Below are 19,105 nucleotides of genomic sequence, written 5' to 3' on the forward strand. Positions count from 1 at the left end.
GTCTATTTGAAAATGGTTTGCTGTAAAAATGATATTACGGAACATGAGACATAATAGGCAATCTGTGCGCGCGCACAGGACGGTGGCAGGGGGCCGTGACGTCACGAATGTGCGAAGGAGCAACATGGCGGCAGATTACTGGGAGCAGGAAAAATCCTACACACAGTCACGCTGAACCGAGCCAAAGACAAGCAGGGCGACGCCGGGACCGGGCCTCCCGGTGAGTAACCCGCTGCTGTGTTCGCGTTGGATGTAACGGGCACAGGAAAAGGGTAAACGGATGCGATGTTAGCGGCTGATAACCCGGGGATCACGCCGATTCGCCTACATTTAGAATGCTTGAGGTGCAGCAAATAGACGCCCCCTTTACTACCGAGAGCTTGGTGGGTGCAACCTAAACCATGGAATAGCCGTGTCCCACGAAATCGCCGGGAAGTGGGACGACACTGTCGCTAACAGCTAACAACAACAAGCTGGAATCACATCTGACGTTATCGAGCGACTTTTTCAATTGGTATTGTTGTGCGAATATTTAGCGATCACAAATTATCTTGCCCTTAATGTATCCCACAATGCACTTTGTGAAGAAGAGCGCTAAGATTATCAAATACATCCCAAGAGGCGTTGCGCTTGTGAGCTCATGCGGATTTTTTTGTTTGGTTTGAGTTGTTGTGCGAAAATATCTTAAACGCTTCACAACACTGATCAAGATTAGTATTGATTTTGTATTCATCTTATAGGATGGACACAGTTTTAATCAAAATGTACGGTAATTTATATGTGCAATATGTATAACGAAATGAAACAAATGAAATAACGGCGAGCTCAAGCAATGTTTTCAAACTTTTATCTCTTGATGAAGTGTGCTATTTATTCCACTGTATTATCCACTTTATTACTGACATCTGTCCTGGAGGAACCAATGTGGGTGGAACTTCCGGCAAGAGACTTCCGGTCAAATGCTCCCATTGGTTACAATAAGTTTTGCTTCATGAAGCGCTGTTTTTTGAACGCTTTTCTATACCCACTTTTCAAAGTGATCATTAGCCGTCATTGCATTGAAATTTGTCTTGCTAGTTGCACTTCTGCTGGTTGTATTAACGAGCAGAAGAACTTGAATCTGTTGTTTTTTGACTGGCTTTCCCAGATGAGGGCAAAGTGCTCTTTTGAGCCTCCAAAGATTCTAACTTTTAGAGTTTGAAGTTGACAAAGGTAGAAATGTTCACATAAACGTTGAAGAATGAGCAAAGCTTTCTGTTGTTGAGCAACGTGAAGCCCTGAACTGATTGTGTTTTTACATTTTTATTGCATTAACAAATAAATGCTAATTTTGTGTTTTTTGAGACCATGTTTGGTCCAGTGTACAGTAAATGAGACCTTTGTCATTGTTTTGATGAAATAAAGGTTCAATAAAATTAAACAAGGCAGACTTAACTATCCATCCATCCATTTTCTGAACCGCTTTGTCCCCACGGGGGTCGCGGGCGGGCTGGAGCCTATCCCAGCCGTCATCGGGCAGTAGGTGGGGGACACCTTGAACCGGTTGCCAGCCAATCGCAGGGCACACAGACACGAACAACCATTCACACTTGCACTCATACCTAGGGACAATTTAGAGTCTTTAATCGGCCTACCAAGCATGTTTTTGGGATGTGGGAGGAAACCGGAGTGCCCGGAGAAAACCCACGCGGACACGGGGAGAACACGCAAACTCTACACAGGAAGGGCCGGAGGTTGAATCGAACCGGTACCCTCCTAACTGTGAGGCGGACGTGCTACCCAGTGTGCCACCGAGCCGCCTGACTTAACTATAGTTCTTCAATTATTCACATTGCCATTGTGCTTTATTTGAGCACAAGTCAAAGCCTTCTTCTCCTTTCGTTCCTCAAATTGCTGTCGTGCTACATGTTAGCCTTCCTGGATGACAGTCACTTCATGTGCGCAGGTGCGTCGTCCACGCTGGCTGCCCCGCCCCCCTCAGCTTCACGACCCCCCCTCATGGAGAGGATGAGGAAGATCAAGCGGCAGCTGTCGCTCACCTTGGGGAGGGGAGGGGCTGGGGGAGGAGAGCGCACACTGAGCGACCACCAGGACATTACCTCACACAGCGACTCAGGTAATATTTGTTCCCAACAGAAAAAAAATCAACAATAAGTCAGAATAACATCCAACACGTTTGAGCTTTTCTACTATGCTTTGCTGCTATTTGAACTGCATGATTTAGTGAAGTTCAATAGAGGTTTTTAGAGGTTTTTATGTTCTAATCTTCAATTTTGCACCTCAATTTTGTTGTGTCTGCACCACACAATGACAAGTCTTTCTGTTTTTTGTCGTAACCCTTTCAGAGGCTGGCACGCTTCGTCCCACATCGGGGGGAGTGAAGGTCAGAGGGTCATCTTCATCAGTTCAGTCTCTTTTCCAGTCGTACAGCCGCCGGCCTCGAGGTCTCGGACGCAGTCTGAGCTCCTATTTGAACCACAGCAGCCGGCTGGGTAGGAGCCTGAAATTAAGTCTTTCATTTTTCTTAGCAAAAATACATCTTATATTCTTTCCCTCTCCACGTAGAGTGATTTTTGCTTTATTTCTAAGAGTGCTTTGGTTTTCAGCGCCATTGGCTCTGTGATTGCCTCTCTAAAGCAATGTGGAAATGATTCCATAGTGACTGCTAAATTGGCTGCCTGCTTTTTGCCTTGCATTTTTTTCCGGTGTGTTCTCACATTACTTCCTGCCTTTCCGTGTCCAAGCAGAGATCGTACACGAGGACGTCAAGATGAGCTCTGACGGAGAAAACGAGCCCACGTCGTCTTCCGATGACGTCCAGAGTCCAGTTCGAGTTCGACTTAGGACCAAGAAGATTTCCACTGAGGTAAACCAACTTCTTTAGTAGCTTTTATAGCTTCTTTTTCATCTATAATCACTTGAAACAACAAAGTGTATGCAGGAATGGAGGGAGGGGCATAGCATACATGTCTGTTGACTTGGACTAACTCTGTGGTGAACATTCTTTTCAGTAAGCGAGTGCAATCTCTTATTTATTTATTTTTAAACAAGTCCTTATCATATATAATGTAATAGTCCTCGTGAAAGCATTATTTAAAGAAACTTGAGTTGAGATTCTGGTGTGTGGCGTGCTTGAATCCATTTTCCGTAACGCCTGAGCCAGTGTCATAGCAGATGGAGACAAACAGGAATTCACACACTTTTACTTGCTTTAAAGATGAAGTTCTGCCTCTAAAAGTGATAGCATCTGTCTTTCTCTACTTGCTTTTCTCATTGGACTTATTTGTCAAGTAGCCAGTAACGTAGTTGCAATGCCCAAACATCACTGCTGGTTGCCATAGTAGAACAGGTTGGCCGTTGAACAGCATGAGTCACAAGTCCCAAAATAACATCATTCTCATCGTTTTACATTTTGTCGTCCCTGTTTACATAACTGAAACGTGAATACACATAAGTTCACACTGACTCTCTTCTCTGTGTGTTTCTCAGGACATCAACAAACGTTTGTCATTGCCTGCGGATATCCGTCTTCCAGACGGCTACCTGGAGAAGTGCAATGTGATTGGTCCAGCTCTCTTTGAACAGCCAATTAGCAGGCGGTTGCGTAGAGTTTCTCTGGTAAGCCTCTGTCGTGTCGTGACTATGGATATTATCGTTCGCTGGCGTTGATCCTCCCGTGTCCTTTTGTGTGCAGTCAGAGATTGGCTTTGGCAAACTGGAGACGTACATCAAACTAGACAAACTGGGAGAGGTCAGAACCGCTTGCCTGTCTCTCTCTCTCACTTCTCATTTCGTTTGTCCGTCTCTGACCAATCTCGTCTTTGACATTTGTGTTCAGGGCACCTATGCCACCGTGTACAAAGGCCGCAGTAAACTGACAGACAACTTGGTGGCTTTGAAGGAAATTCGTCTGGAGCATGAAGAAGGAGCTCCGTGTACGGCTATCAGAGAAGGTGCTTGTGGATGTCCCGTGTGTTGTATGCGTTCATGTTAGTGAATGATGCCTTGGGGATATGGCTGGAATATTTGGGTTTTCTTCACAAAAATTGGATTTCTGATTGAATCTATAGTGTGAAAATCTGATTCATCTGAATAATTGAACCCCGCCCCTAAAAGCTGTTTGTCTGCATCAGTGTCTCTGCTGAAGGACCTGAAGCATGCCAACATTGTGACGCTTCATGACATCATCCACACACAGAAGTCCCTCACACTGGTCTTTGAGTACCTGGTGAGAAGATGCGAGCACATTTGTGTAGCTCTTTTCACATGGTTGCATGCCTCAATGAATGGATTTGCGTGTTTCAGGACAAAGATTTGAAACAATATCTGGACGACTGCGGCAACGTCATCCATATGCACAACGTCCAAGTGCGTCATCTTCTCATTCTTGAACACTTTCAGCCCGCAGAGGTTTTGACCTGACCCATGTGTTCTCTTCTTTCTCAGCTTTTCCTCTTTCAGTTACTCCGAGGTTTGGCCTACTGTCACCGCCGGAAAGTTCTCCATCGAGACCTCAAGCCCCAAAACCTACTCATCAACGAGCGAGGAGAACTCAAACTGGCTGACTTTGGTGAGAGCTTGTGGTCTTTGTTTGTCTACGTGCTTCTCTATGTGGATGAAGTGATTTTCAACATGGTGCTAGAGTTTGTTCATGTGGTTGCAAAGTTCCCCCAATAGGTGGATTTTGTCCTCCATGTGGTTCTAGTCTGCCCATGGTTCTATCATTAATCCATGTGGTTCGATTTTTTGTCCTTTTAGTTCGAGTATATCGATGTGAATTGATGTTGCAGGTCTGGCCCGGGCCAAGTCGATCCCGACCAAGACGTACTCAAACGAGGTGGTAACCCTTTGGTACCGCCCACCAGACATTCTGCTGGGCAGCACCGACTACTCCACACACATTGACATGTGGTTAGTTACCATGACAACACACACTTGTTTTTTTACCGACATGGACCTGCCTCACTTGTGTGTATGTGTGTGTGTGCGCGCCCACGCTCACGTCTAGGGGTGTAGGGTGTATCTTGTACGAGATGACAACAGGTCGGCCGTTGTTTCCTGGTTCCACAGTAGAGGAGGAACTCCACTTCATCTTCAAGTTACTGGGTCAGAATCAAACTTGGAATACACTTGATCAGAGGTGACACAAACGCATGTTGACCCTGTGTGTGTGTGTTTTCCCACTCACAGGAACACCAACTGAAGAGAGCTGGCCAGGAATCAGTTCCAATGAAGAATTTGTGGCAACAAATTATCCTCAGTACCCCCCGGAGAACCTCGGAGATCACACGCCCCGGTAATTGTTACCTCCCTCATCCACAACCAGAGTTCGTCTTGTTGGCAGGATACCAAATGTGCACAACATGATGATATTGTCTTTTTCAGGCTCAACAGCAGTGGCGTTGAGCTGCTGTCAAAGTTCTTGCAGGTCAGTGAACGCCTCATGCACACACACAAAACAATCATATGTGTAGACAAATTGTATTTGTTGTACTAAGTTCATTTTGTTTCACTTATCAATCACTTTTTTGGGGGGGGTTCTTTTATCACAAACTATTTATTTTAGGTTGCATTACCTGACATGTTTCAGCACGTACTTCCGCCTTCATCAGTCAAAAAAGAAAAAAAGAAATTGTATTTGTGTATTAAAGCATATGAGTAAGTAATTTGTGCTATTATCGCCTGTGTGTAGTTTGAAGGAAAGAAACGGACTTCAGCAGCTGAGGCTATGACTCATTGCTACTTTAATAACCTTGGAAATAGAGTGTGCAGACTTCCTGACAGTAAGTACACGTTACAACTCTACTATAACCATTACTGCATTACTATTACCACTATTACGAGAAAACGAGTACTACGCAACAATTATTGATTGCTACAAAAGTATTACTACTTCTACAAAACATCAATGACTACTTGAATACTCGAATGATATTACCAAAACATCGCTATGACTGCTTGACTCGTACTGCTACAGAACCGCTAGTATACTACTATGTTCTATGGCATTACTACTACAACGACACTTTTACTACTACTACTACTCTTTGATTAGTGCTTGTAAAGTATTACTGTACTATTACTACTACTTACAACAATACCTATCAAGCTATTATGCGAGTGCTACTAGGCATAGTTTACTACTGCAGTACCCAGTAAAGTGAAGAGAAGATGTTTCACTCCGTTTATTCCAGCGACATCAATCTTTTCTCTGCCGGAGATTCAACTGGAACGAGAAGCAGTAAGATCAGCAGATCAAGGTAACGCACATATCCGGCGTACATGTGGACCCTATGTGTCTGTTGTACATAAGTGACGACAGTGGAAGGAACCTCAATTCTATTCCATCTTAAAGCCCAACTCTTGAGTCTGAGCAAACCTGTTTGTGAAAAATATCCCTTCGATCAGTCTTTTCCAAACATTACAGCATGTCAAAAAATCTCACGCCACACTATCAAAGACATCGTGTGTACATTTCGCCCCCCACCCCCCCAACATTCAATTATTTGCTAGCACACTGACCTAGATGTGAAATATCTGTCAAGACTTCTAGTTTCATTTTAGAAATGAAGAAATGAATGTTTGTTTCTTTCTTTGTTCCATCAGTAAACAGTCTGAGCAGGAGGCGAAGTCTTCTCTTCTGACAACGGTCAGTGAGGCAAAGGTTTGCATGCAGACGCCATAGTGAATGAACGACCAATCGTGAGACAGACAGGACATTGTGTCCATGGCAATAGGTCTTCCATATTTCTGAACATCACTGCTCTGAGGTCAGTTTTAACATTCTGGTCGCCTCATTGATGACATCTCACGGTGATGGAGCGAAAGTGTTTGCACAGGAAGTGACGTATTCTTCCGGAAGCCATGTTTATGCGTGTGACTGTAGAGCAACGTTTTTGTGTTTATGACTGTAAATAATCACAATACACTTGTCTGTCCTGTTGATTAGGGACGCCTTCATTTGGACCGCTTGTTTTTGTCTTCACGGCAACAAAAACCTTGTTCACACCAGTAGCCGCAAATCTGCCAAATTGTTGACTTCAACTTCCTGAGAAGATTTAAGCCACCTGACGTATTGCTAGAAAATAAATGAGCTCAAACTGTGATTTTAGTATTATTAAAAAAAATCCTGTAGTATATCTGATGAGCAAAAATGGTATCAAATGAAGGAAACAATTTTGAAGAGACCTTTCCTTGTATTGGTTGGTGTGCAAACGTTGGCGTTCTTTCTATAATTAATATTATTATATTATTAATTGTATTATTACAGTTCTTTCATTCAAGAACCATTCAGACAGCTCCTAAATTTATCACAACTTGAAAATCATAATTCCATGCATTTATTTGTTTTTTTTCCCCCATTCTACCACGTCTGGCCCAACCAGTTGTAAATGTGTTCCACAACCTTTTCTAAAAATGAAATTAACGATGCACGCTCTCTAATTGGATGTCGAAAAGTAATAATTGAGACTGAATACAATTCTGTCACATTTCCAGGGGTCTCAAGAAAAGCCCCTGATTAGGTTGTTTAATTTCTCACTTAATTGGTAGGCAGGCACATAACAATTTGGATCTAAAAGATGAAAATATCACTTTTGACATTCGTCCCATGTGGAAATATTGAAGATCCCACGTGGCTGCGGTGTGAACAGGTTTTTCATTTCGAGTCGGCCAACTCTCCGTTCAAGCTTCTAGATCAGGGCTGGGCAAATTTTTTTTGTGTTCAAGGGAAACGTGTCAATGTATGTGAAATAGATTATTTTGATAAGAAAATACCCATTCATTTTTTTTTTCAATTTATTATTCATGGTTCTTTTAATTCTATTGAATTATTTAATAGAATTTAAAAAAAAATGTGAAGTGTATGTACAATTAACAAATATTTTGTCAGCAATAACCATGTGAAGATTTAAAAAGAAGAATACATAGATTTTAGAAAGATTGAAATGTGTAAAAACAAATATTTTTGGACTCTTGATTCATATAAATGTTGGGTAGGCCAAGATGAAGAACTATTGATACTCTATATATTTTGCCCATTCCTGTTCCAGATTCTTAATAGGGCGTCCCTATTCAACAGATTCAGATAGGCAACAGCGTGACGACATCACACGTCTCCGATTGGTCGGCGTCGGCAAGTCGACGCTTTCTCCGTGTCACAAACGGTCCAATCAGTTCGCAGAATGTCCAATACTAACACTAGATTGCTGTGTTTGTTTGTATTTTTCTGATGATGATTATTTATATGGACTTGTAGCTCCAGGAAATGGGACTGTGTTTAATTGGTGCTGATCAGAAGGAATACGTTTGCTCATGCTGAAAACGATTTGACTTCACACAAAAATGTGAACGCAACATGGGCTGAGCCAACTTGATCATGTGACTGTTGAATGTAGTATTGTTGGCTGAGTTTACATTTTCATTTGTTATTGAGAAAGGCAGAGAAAACAGAATTGTTGGCAAACTATTTTTCATTTGCACAAAAAGGGAAACCTGTTATTTTGCAGTCTCCTGTCATGTTTTACTCCCGTCGAGTATTTTTTTATTTGTATTTAATGTTTTCGGATTCGATTCTGTTTTCTCTGCGTCTTCTGTAAATGACACCAAAGCTCTCTGCAATATAGCGCAATGCATGATGGGACTCGTCATCGTTCTTCCAGTGTCTTCTCCTCGTGTTGTACTCGCAATATATTTACACCACCAAATATTAAAAGTTTTTATTTATTCTCAACGCTGCAGCTCATTCTTGTGTGTTGTCGGGAGCTCAAGTCAGCACATTTACATGAACAGCTAAAATGGTTGAAAAAGATATTCTTGTTCATTTTCTTATTCTCTCTTTGTTATGGGGGATTTTTTGTGTGCTTTTTAACTTTGCATTGTGAGCCAAAGTTTGACTTATACATCACTTTATTGAAGTGTGGGGGGGGGGGGGGAGAGCCAATGAGAAACCTTTATAGAAACTTTATTTCATTACATTCTCTTCGATTTTTATTTGTTAAAAGTCTTTAACAAAAAATGTGGTTTTATATCTGGTTTTAGTGAAAATAAAACCAGATCTAAAAAATATTTAAAAAAATAATAGAAATTATTTATGTCTTTATTTTGCTATTTTTGCTGTTTTGTTTTTTTACTTTTCTTCTGTTTACATTTCCATACACGCATACCCAATGTCATCAATGTCGTTACTTTCACCACTAGAGGTCAGTGTCACTACTCTAAACGCACGCACACATTACGCACTGCTGATTGGAGCGTCTGGTATGAGGTGGATCATTTCCCCTTCTACCAGGTGAGCTTGACCAAATCAGAACTTCCACAGTGGGGCAGCCAGGACGTGAGCCCTCCGGCCGGGAGGAAGCACTTCCTGCGTAAGAGAAATTCTTGATTCATTACAACAAGTTTGTCATTGTTTATTATTGTCAGTGTTAATCATAATTTGGAAGTATTCGTTCACCAGCTGACATTGGTCCAATGTTGTTTTATTAATCCTGGTTGCACTATTGCAGTAGGTGAGGTGGGTGCAGGGGTTCATTTCATCATCAACTATTGTGTTGAAATAATTCGAATTAAAATGTACCTTGCAATAATATTCAATGTGCATCCAGTCAAGACAAATGTAACTTTTTTTTTTACCTTTTTTTTTTTTTTGTGAGCTCCTACAAGAGGTGTGTAAAATGGAATCGCCTGTTGTGCGTCAAAAGCACTTAACGTCGTGCTGCAAGTATTTTTGACAGGACATTGCTGTGGGCATCTGTCCTTTCACATGGGGGCAACAGACCAGTGACGTCACACCTACTTGCGGGTGGCAAAAGTACAAGTGATCTGACACTCCTGCTTGACAGAGTGATCGAGCAAAGAAGGCAAATGTTTTTGAATGATGCAGCGTCATCTCTAGTCAGAGTTTGATGCTAGGTGAGGCAAATTGTTTTAGACTGAGTGGCTTTAACTTACATTTTGACAGGCTCGTTGATTCAAATTAGACCTGGTTTGAATTGAGGAACTTCATCTCATGTTTTACCTCCATATTGGTGCAATCGTGTTGGGCGGGGGGCTCTCATTCACAGATTTTTGCTATTTGTGGCATGAACATTACAGTGGAGTAATCCCTCCTTCATCCTCCAGACCACATCACAATAAGTGAAATCTGCAATATACAAGTATCCTATGCAAACACTTTCAAGGCATGTTTTGTAATATTTATGGCATTATTATTTAAAGGTCTTTATATATTAAAAAAAATAACACAAACACAATTAAACACTGCATATTGCGAGAAAGCAAATGGATAAAAACATGACAATTTCTGGGGGGGGGGGTCCTTCACTAAAAACAGTGTTTTATGCCTCTCAAAGAGCAAACTTTAGTGTTTGCATCAATCACTCAGAGCATATCATCGTGATTTACAGAATTTGCAGCAAATTCTTCCTTGATGAGCTTTGTTTTTGTTTCCCTTTTGGTGGCAGTCAAATCTGGGAGTAGCCCTTGGAGGGATACCTTAGAAGAGAAAATGTATAACTATTCTTTCCAATGAAATATCGCATATCACTATAGAGACTGAAAATAATGTGAAAACATTGCAAAGAAATCAATTGGCATGAGCTGGAATACTTTGTTTTTATTGTTCTTTGAAATGTAGTGTCAAACTGAATAATGTGCCGCCGTTTAGTGGTCATTAGTAGAATTACATTTAACAAGAGGCAGAATAAAATGGTAAGGAATTGTTCTGAAAAAAATCTTTCAACCTGGAATTCACAAAGAAGGAGGGATTATTGTATTTCCTTTCAAGGAATTGGATGAACTGATTAATGTATTGATTTGTCTCAGGCATCGCACACTGGAAGGATGAAGATAGTCAAGTGAGAATCGGAGTCATAATGTCATCGTCAGTCCTCCTCCTCCTCTTCCTCCTCCTGGATCTTTCGATCCAGGTGTGGGCCTCCCACCAGCATTTCCACCCCCACTCCATCAAAATCCCAGGCGACATCACCCTGGGCGGCCTGTTCCCCATTCACGCCCGCGGACCCCATGGCCTTCCCTGTGGCGAGCTGAAGAAGGAGAAGGGCATCCACCGCATGGAGGCCATGTTGTACGCGCTGGACCAAATCAACGGCGACCCCTCGCTGCTGCCCAACATCACGTTGGGCGCGCGCATCCTAGACACATGTTCACGGGACACGTATGCCCTTGAGCAGTCGCTGACCTTTGTGCAGGCCCTCATCCAGAAGGACACATCCGACATCCGCTGCTCCGATGGGCGGCCGCCCCTCATCCGGAAGCCCGAGCGCGTCGTGGCAGTGATCGGGGCCTCTGCAAGCTCTGTGTCAATCATGGTGGCCAACATCTTGCGCCTCTTTGAGGTAACCCGCACCGCCGTGCTGCTGACAACTTGGGTTGGTTGCCAGTGGGACTGTCCTGATTGATATTATTCAAATCAACTCTATTGATTAGTCCACGGGTAATCTGGTTTGGCGTTAAATATCCCAAAACATATATATTTATTATCATCATCATTATTATTATTATTATTATTATTATTATTATTATTATTATTATTATTATCCAAATTAAAAGCAGATATTTGCAAATGTTTTTTTTTTCTATATTCAACACAAAAGCATTAAAATTGGAACGCTGATTCCAAACTTGCGGTCACTTTGTTTCGAGCACTTTTTTTCTCCACAACTTACCCTCCAGATACTGTTAGCAAAATTCCACTGATTAGCTGTATTAAGACTGTAGTAAGAAGAAATTCTTATGATTAGCTGTGAACATTTTTGGTGATGATTAATTTGTGGATTAATTGATTATTTTTTTTGTTATTTAAATTTATAAATATTTGATCACATCAGAAATGTGTGAGACATCTTCTAGTTTAATGGAAATGACAGGGCAAAAGTCTGCACATGATTGATTAATTGTGGATCAATTGGTGTCTGCTTCACTGCTGCTTTCAATTTTTTTAATAACTTCTGCATCCCTGCGCGTGTATCCATGCATGGAGAAGTTGGGCGGGGGGGGGGGGGGGGGGCAAGGAAAATTGCAGTGAAACACGACGGGGCTCACACATAACCGGCAATCAGGTGAAAGTTTAAAGATGACCTTTATAGAAAAATAATGGGATAATTATAACAGAAAGTGAACATGCTAACATGGTTGTCATGGCAACCTTTTTCTTTTCTCATTTTGCTGCTATGAAATGTTGTGGGGGGGGGGGGTGCAAAAGTGCTTGTGTTACAACACTGACTAATCTGCAAACACACACACACACACACACACACACACACACACAATGTGTCCTAATGTGATTGTTACTCACTAGATTGAAGTGTGACACACATTCATGCTGTTGCACAACTCTAATCCTTTTGACTGTCCTTTGTTTTGTATGTATGAGTACACAAACATATATATATTTTGTTCATATACAAGCCGCATTGGACTACTATAAGCCGCAGATGTTAGAATGTTTCATTTCCATATATAAGAGCATATACACATCTTCATTCAATATCATGAAAAATCCATAGGTAAGTCACACGTTACTGTAAGTCGCAGGGCTCAAGGCTTACGTAAGTATTGGCTTGTAGTCCAGAAACTAAAACTAATGTCCTGTAGATGGAGTTTCAGAGTTTGTCCTAAATATCTTAATTTGGGTAGTGATATATGTTCGTATGGAAAATGATAGTCCATTTGACTAACTACTGTTCGCTCAGATCCCTCAGGTGAGCTACGCGTCAACTGCTCCCGAACTGAGCGACAACAATCGCTACGACTTCTTCTCCCGAGTGGTTCCACCGGACTCGTACCAGGCACAAGCCATGCTGGATATCGTTAAAGCTCTGGGCTGGAACTACGTGTCTACGTTGGCCTCTGAGGGAAACTATGGTGAGAGCGGAGTGGACGCCTTCGTGCAGATCTCAAGAGAGGCTGGTGAGGTTGTTTTCGTGACATACACAGATCATGTCTTTTTGTCAAGAGCTGTCAATTATTGTCTGTATTTTGTTCTGGGAATTTATAAACGTGACCTTGTTACAGGTCAAACGTTCAAAAATCAAAAAGATGGCCACATTGACAAAATGTTCTTGACAAAATGTTAACAATATGGTTGTCAGCTCTTGTAGTACGCACCTATTCTGTATGTAGCAAGCAAATACATGTCAAATGCATGCTTGTGTTCTTTTATTCTTATGTATTAGGCATGATTCACATCGTGATAATGATGTCACAATATAAATGGCACGAGTCTTGTTAGTCTTATGTCAATGTAATAGCTGTGTTTATCCCAGGTGGCGTATGTATCGCCCAGTCTGTGAAGATTCCCCGTGAGCCGACGGACGGCGAGTTTGACAAGATCGTCAGTCGCTTGATGGAGACCAGCAACGCCAGGGGGGTCATCATCTTTGCCAACGAGGACGACATCAAGTAAAACGCTTTGCCGCCGAACGGCTCCCACCCTTGGGGCACCTCATTTAATTTAAGGCGCCCTTGTGGTTGTGCCAGACAGGTCCTGGAGGCGGCCAAGCGTGCCAACCTGACGGGACACTTCCTGTTTGTGGGGTCCGACAGCTGGGGGGCAAAGAGCTCGCCCGTCATGGAGCTGGAGGACGTCGCCGAGGGGGCCGTTACCATCTTGCCCAAACGAGCGTCCATAGACCGTAAGGACGTGTGTGTGTGTGTGTGTGTGTGTGTGTGTGTGTGTGTGTGTGTGTGTGTGTGTGTGTGTGTGTGTGTGTACCGAGCATGTATGTCTGGTTATCGCTTTGTATGTGTGTCTTGAGATATGAGTTAGTATGTTCTATCAGCATGTTTGTAACTCAAAACTCATGTGTTTGAAATAATCCTTTTCCACTGAAATGAATGGAAATGCCATTCATCCATCCATCCATCCATCAATTCCAGGCTTTGATCAGTACTTCATGTCTCGCTCTCTGGAGAACAATCGCAGAAACATTTGGTTCAATGAGTTCTGGGAAGACGACTTCCGTTGTAAACTCACCCGACCTGGTGTCGAAGTGGACCCTGGCAAGAAGAAATGCACAGGTGGGCTCAGATTCCATTGGATGTCGGTGTTTGATGTACAATCATTGACCTTAGACGATTAACAATTAAAAAATAAAATACAAATATGATTCGATATATACATTGGATTATTAATGATGGCAGCGAATGAGATGACGCTGTCATGTCTTACATTACGGATCCGATTCATGCCGTCATTGATGGATCGGAAAATGATGACATTACAAATGATACATTTTGTCCCCCCCCCCCCCCCCCAGGCCAGGAGAGAATCGGCCGGGACTCTCCGTACGAGCAGGAGGGCAAGGTTCAGTTTGTAATTGACGCCGTTTACGCCGTGGCCTACGCCCTGAACAGCATGCAGCAACAGCTCTGTGGCGACCGACCCGACGGCGGCGTTTGCAGCGCCATGGACCCGGTGGAGGGACGTTCCTTGCTGAGCTACATCCGAGACGTCCACTTCAATGGTCAGATCCCTTTTACGTCCAATGAAACACACAAATACGATATGAACATCAGTCAATCCATTCACACACACCAAGCAGAATCGAAGGGGGGTCACCGAGTCAAAAGCGGCCGCGTCTTTTTTTCCCAACAGGAAGTGCCGGCACCAGCGTCTTATTCAACGAGAACGGAGACGCTCCCGGCCGTTACGACATCTTCCAGTTCCAGATGACCAATCACAGTCACCCTGGCTACCACGTCATTGGTCAATGGACCAACAACCTGCGTCTTAATGTAAGTCTTCGATCGGTCCTAAGCGTTTATGGCCCATCATGTGACCGTGGGAGATCTAATGTGTGTGTGTGTGTGTGTCAGTTGGAGGAAATGCAGTGGTCCGGAGGAGATAAGACACTGCCAGACTCCATTTGCAGTTTACCCTGTAAACCCGGAGAGAGGAAGAAGATGGTCAATGGGGTACCTTGTTGTTGGCATTGTGAGGTAATAATAACCTTGTCTGTCTGTTTGCATGTTGCTAGCATTGTGCTGAATCTTCGCACCTCCACAATCATCAAACTAAACCGGCGCAATAATTCGGACCATGCCTAATGTCTCCAGCTCTGTGACGGCTATCAGTACCAAGTGGACCAGTTCACTTGTGAAACCTGTCCGTCGGACATGCGGCCGGTCCCCAACAGGACCGCCTGTCGTCCGACGCCAATCATTAAACTGGAGTGGAACTCGCCGTGGGCCTTGGTGCCCGCCTCCCTTTCCATGCTCGGTATCCTAGCGACCTGCACGGTGGTTATCACCTTCGTCCGATTTAACGACACGCCCATTGTCAGAGCGTCTGGACGGGAGCTCAGCTACGTTTTACTGACAGGTTGGTGACATGTGAACCTGGTGTCGAAGAAAATGTATGATGTCATGATACGACTTGCTGTCCTCTCTCAGGGATCTTTTTGATCTACTTCATCACGTTCCTGATGATCGCCGAGCCCGGCGTGGTCGTGTGCGCGTTCCGTCGCCTTCTGCTGGGCCTGGGCATGGCCATCACGTACTCTGCTATGTTGACCAAAACCAACCGCATCTATCGCATCTTCGAACAGGGCAAACGCTCAGTAACCCCGCCCAAGTTCATCAGCCCCACCTCGCAGCTGCTCATCACCTTCATCCTGGTCTCGGTCCAGGTGAGAACATCGCCTCCTGTTTCTGCTGGCCTCACGTGTACTGCAAAATAGTGGAAGTGGGTTTGGTGTAGATTTGTTGTTTGGTTAAATCTTGTTTTGTTTGGTTGGTTTTTACTCAAATATTCTTCAATCTTCTTGTTGAATTCCCTTTCCAATAATACTTGTTTTGTATTACAATATTACAATATACAATATTCATTCAGTAGTTCTTGATAAAAGGATTCAAATTTGGTGGGTCTTAGCTTCCAAATCCTTGCCCTGATTGACCTAAAATTTGGAGTTTATTATCATTCAAATTAAAATCTGCTTGGCTAAAACCACTGGATGATTTGCATTATTGGTGATTTATTCAAATGATTTGTTTAGTTTGTAGATTAGGTAGGTCAATTGGTTGTTTTTTGGGCAATCAATTGAAGGCTACTTTTTTTGGTCAGTTGATTGATTGATTATTAGTGGATTTGGTTTGGTAGGTTGGTAAATTGAGCTGAGCGAGATAGAAATATGAATCAGGTCTGTGTGTGTGTACGCACCTGGGTCAGGTGTTTGGCGTGTTTGTGTGGTTCGCCGTGGTGCCGCCTCACACCATTGTGGACTACGACGAGCTCCGTCCCCCGAACCCTGACTTGGCCAGAGGGATTCTCAAGTGTGACATGTCTGATCTGTCAATCATCTGCTGCCTCAGCTACAGTATCGTGCTCATGGTAAGAAGTCAAGCCGCACCCACTGAGCAAAAGCGACCCGGCGACGCATGACCCGCTTCGTTTGTCTTCTTAGGTGACGTGCACCGTGTACGCCGTGAAAAGCCGGGGCGTCCCGGAGACTTTTAACGAGGCCAAACCCATCGGCTTCACCATGTACACCACCTGCATCGTTTGGCTGGCCTTCGTACCCATCTTTTTTGGTACAGCCCAATCCACAGAAAAAGTAAAGAGCGCGACTGGAGCCGTCATCTAGATTGCATTGTAGCCTCTGAAGACTGATGTCCTCCCTGCAGATGTTCATCCAGACGGCGACTTTGACCGTGTCCATGACTCTCAGTGCGTCCGTCTCCCTCGGAATGCTCTACATTCCCAAAGTTTATGTCATCCTCTTTCAGCCTGAGCAGAACATCCAGAAGAGAAAGAGGAGCTTCAAGGTGAGGAGGAAGCGGATGGATAAGGTGACGTTCTCATGCGGTCAAATCGTCTCCAATCCTGAAACTGGTTGTCCGGCAGGGTGTTGTCCAGGCTGCTCAGGTGTCTCGCAAATCCATCAAGCAGAATCAGAATGGAAAGAGCATGTTTGAGCCCGACAGAACGCAATAAATGCAAGGCACGCTTATTATGGATGAAGGTACAAGGAACACTCTTGTTTCAGCATAAATAATTTTTTGTACATGCTTCGGTCAAATGGCAGATAGATGTGGTGTTGCATTTGAGTTTGTCAGTTTGTGCTGTTTTCTTCACAGGGCCTCATTTGACCAATCCCTGCGAACTACCTGATGACGTCACTGTCATCTGAAGAGCACGTTTTCACTCCTCTGCAAATGGTTCCATTTGAAATAGGTTTATTGACAAATGACGATATCATTCAACAATGTGTCCAAGTTTATTTCAGCATAATGTAGCCAAGTGTGTTTTGATGCAAGAAATGCGTTTGATCGTGTTAAAACATTTCATACATCAAGAAAATAAACAGAGAACACGTTGGATGATGATGTGTCAGTCAATGTCGCCCCCTGCAGGAAGAAATGAGGCAGGTCACAGATACACGTTATTTATTGCTTTGCTGCCGGCAACACGGTGCGCACTGGTCAGCCTCAGAGTTCAAAGGTTGCAGGTTTAATTATGGCTCCCTGTGTGGAGTTTGCATGTTCTCCCCGTACCTGCGTGTGGTTTTCTCAGGGTACTCCGGTTTCCTCCCGCCTTTCAAAAACATACATGGCAGGCCGATTGAATTCTCTAAATGGCCCATAGGTGTGAGTGTCACGATTCGTCCCCGGTTGTCATGGTTTCTGTCCGCGTCTATGTACTCGCCCCTCCCTTCCTGTGTCTACTCACAATCAATGTCACCTGCCTCTCGTTACCTGTCTCGTATTTAAGTCCTGCCTGCCCTGTCGGAATGTTGATGTTCTTGTTTCTTGGTTCCTGTCTTTGTCAGGTGTGTTTCGGTTAGCCAGTCTGTCGGTCGGTCGGTAGGGTAGGTTAGGTTAGGTTAGGTTAGTTTGCCGATCCTAACAGTGAGTGCAGATGGTTGGTTGTCTCTGAGTGGCCTGTGATCGGCTGGCAACCGGTTCAGCCGGGGAGCCACTTCATCAAAAAGTCATTTTGTGGCACTTGCAGGCAATTAGAAACTTTTTTTTTATTTTATTTGGAGGGCATCAATTGCGCATTGGACAAAATCTCTGTGACAGGTTTGCCTTTATCGGGGGCCTCCAGGAAAAAAAAACTCAAATAATTGCTTCAAATCAAAATGGCGGATTTACTGTTTATTTTCTTTTCGGGTCTGTCCATGATAGAGATGTCTGACAAATTTGATCTTGGTAAGTCAAAGTGGCTTCAGGGGCTGAATTTTCCAAATGTTTGAGTGAGAAAAGCTCTCAAAATGATGACAAACACGAACTGAGAAGTATAGTGCAAAACGTTAATAATGGTCAGTCGGTGCAAGTGCGCTGAGGCGTGTCTCAACTCGGTGCCTGTGGTGAGACTTATCCATCTGAAAGTGATTCATGCTCTGTTTGACTCTACTCTGCTGCAATAGGGAGGCTGTTGCCAGGCAACCGCCGCCCATGGCCTCTCATCTGCGGTTTAGCTCCGAGGTGTGTTTCCGTGGCCGTCATCAAAATCATTCTCCCATTACTTACTCCCAAATAACTATCAACTGGGAATGCAATTTTAACACCCTATTTTTTTTATGCTAACCAAAGTATGAAACTCCAACCCTAGTTTAAAACCCTAATTTGAAATAATAACAATAGTTTGAAATTCTACTTGGAAACACTAACCCTGCTTAAAAACCCTAATTTGAAACCCCAACCCTAGTTCGAAACCCTAACTTGAAACTCTAACTGGACTTTAAAACGGTAATTTGAAACCCTAAAAAGTTTGAAACCCTAATTAAAAAAATTAACCCTAGTTTAAACCCTCAGTTTGAAACTTCAACCCTACTTTGAAACTCTAACCTTATTTTGAAACCCTCCTTGAAAAGCCTAACCCTAGTTTGAAACCCTAATCAGGGTTTGAAACCCTAACCCTAGTTTGAAGCCCTACTTTGGAACCAGAAACCTGAACCCCTAAACCCTAATTGCTAACCCTAACCTCAATGCTAAATGAAAACCCTACTTTAAAACCCCTAATTTGGGTCCTGCATGTTTCATATGTCTCACCGCTGCAACACAACTGATTCAAATGACCTCGATCTTTATCCATCTTCTGCGGACCTTGCTGATGATCTGATAATACACACAGCATTTATAA

The 19,105-nt window shown here is 43.3% G+C and overlaps 2 protein-coding genes across 4 annotated transcripts; both read left to right on the plus strand.

Moving 5' to 3' along the window:
• The first annotated feature begins 61 nt into the window (after positions 1–61).
• Positions 62–8,731, plus strand: LOC147062232 (cyclin-dependent kinase 16-like). Of its 2 annotated transcripts, none has more exons than XM_085912253.1 (17): positions 62–220; positions 1,946–2,116; positions 2,346–2,492; positions 2,748–2,866; positions 3,490–3,618; positions 3,695–3,751; positions 3,839–3,953; positions 4,134–4,228; positions 4,306–4,368; positions 4,447–4,570; positions 4,791–4,911; positions 5,009–5,106; positions 5,191–5,296; positions 5,386–5,428; positions 5,693–5,783; positions 6,195–6,260; positions 6,607–8,731. In XM_085912253.1, the coding sequence occupies exons 2-17, from the start codon at positions 1,999–2,001 to the stop codon at positions 6,642–6,644; spliced, it is 1,530 nt and encodes a 509-aa protein (XP_085768379.1). In that variant the 5' UTR covers positions 62–220; positions 1,946–1,998; the 3' UTR covers positions 6,645–8,731. The 2 variants fall into 2 exon arrangements, with proteins under 2 accessions (XP_085768379.1, XP_085768388.1); XM_085912262.1 differs by lacking the exon at positions 62–220 and adding an exon at positions 268–514.
• A 530-nt stretch (positions 8,732–9,261) lies between these two features.
• LOC147062233 (metabotropic glutamate receptor 6-like) lies at positions 9,262–17,322 on the plus strand. 2 transcript variants are annotated; one of them, XM_085916988.1, is made up of 16 exons: positions 9,262–9,368; positions 10,825–11,357; positions 12,714–12,930; positions 13,287–13,422; positions 13,501–13,655; positions 13,900–14,040; positions 14,280–14,486; positions 14,618–14,757; positions 14,839–14,961; positions 15,079–15,343; positions 15,415–15,650; positions 16,190–16,351; positions 16,425–16,574; positions 16,645–16,785; positions 16,865–16,982; positions 17,098–17,322. In XM_085916988.1, exons 2-15 carry the CDS (start codon positions 10,875–10,877, stop codon positions 16,952–16,954), a joined length of 2,646 nt encoding a protein of 881 aa, XP_085773114.1. In that variant the 5' UTR covers positions 9,262–9,368; positions 10,825–10,874; the 3' UTR covers positions 16,955–16,982; positions 17,098–17,322. The 2 variants fall into 2 exon arrangements, with proteins under 2 accessions (XP_085773114.1, XP_085773123.1); XM_085916997.1 differs by lacking the exon at positions 17,098–17,322 and having other exon boundaries at positions 16,626–16,785.
• The last annotated feature ends 1,783 nt before the right edge of the window (positions 17,323–19,105 follow it).

Source organism: Syngnathus leptorhynchus, chromosome 1, assembly GCF_054491065.1.
Source record: "Syngnathus leptorhynchus isolate UIUO chromosome 1, UIUO_Slep, whole genome shotgun sequence".
In the NCBI taxonomy this organism is placed as follows: Eukaryota; Metazoa; Chordata; class Actinopteri; order Syngnathiformes; family Syngnathidae; genus Syngnathus; species Syngnathus leptorhynchus.

Excerpts from the sequence above, each read along its gene's own strand:
- LOC147062232 (XM_085912253.1), top strand. The coding sequence starts at position 1,999 with ATGGAGAGGATGAGGAAGATCAAGCGGCAGCTGTCGCTCACCTTGGGG. Across the intron at positions 5,429-5,692 it reads TGCTGTCAAAGTTCTTGCAG|TTTGAAGGAAAGAAACGGAC; the intron begins GTCAGTGAACGC and ends GCCTGTGTGTAG. Across the intron at positions 6,261-6,606 it reads AGTAAGATCAGCAGATCAAG|TAAACAGTCTGAGCAGGAGG; the intron begins GTAACGCACATA and ends TTGTTCCATCAG.
- LOC147062233 (XM_085916988.1), top strand. The coding sequence starts at position 10,875 with ATGTCATCGTCAGTCCTCCTCCTCCTCTTCCTCCTCCTGGATCTTTCG. Across the intron at positions 13,423-13,500 it reads GCCAACGAGGACGACATCAA|ACAGGTCCTGGAGGCGGCCA; the intron begins GTAAAACGCTTT and ends TGGTTGTGCCAG. Across the intron at positions 16,575-16,644 it reads CAGCCCAATCCACAGAAAAA|ATGTTCATCCAGACGGCGAC; the intron begins GTAAAGAGCGCG and ends TCCTCCCTGCAG.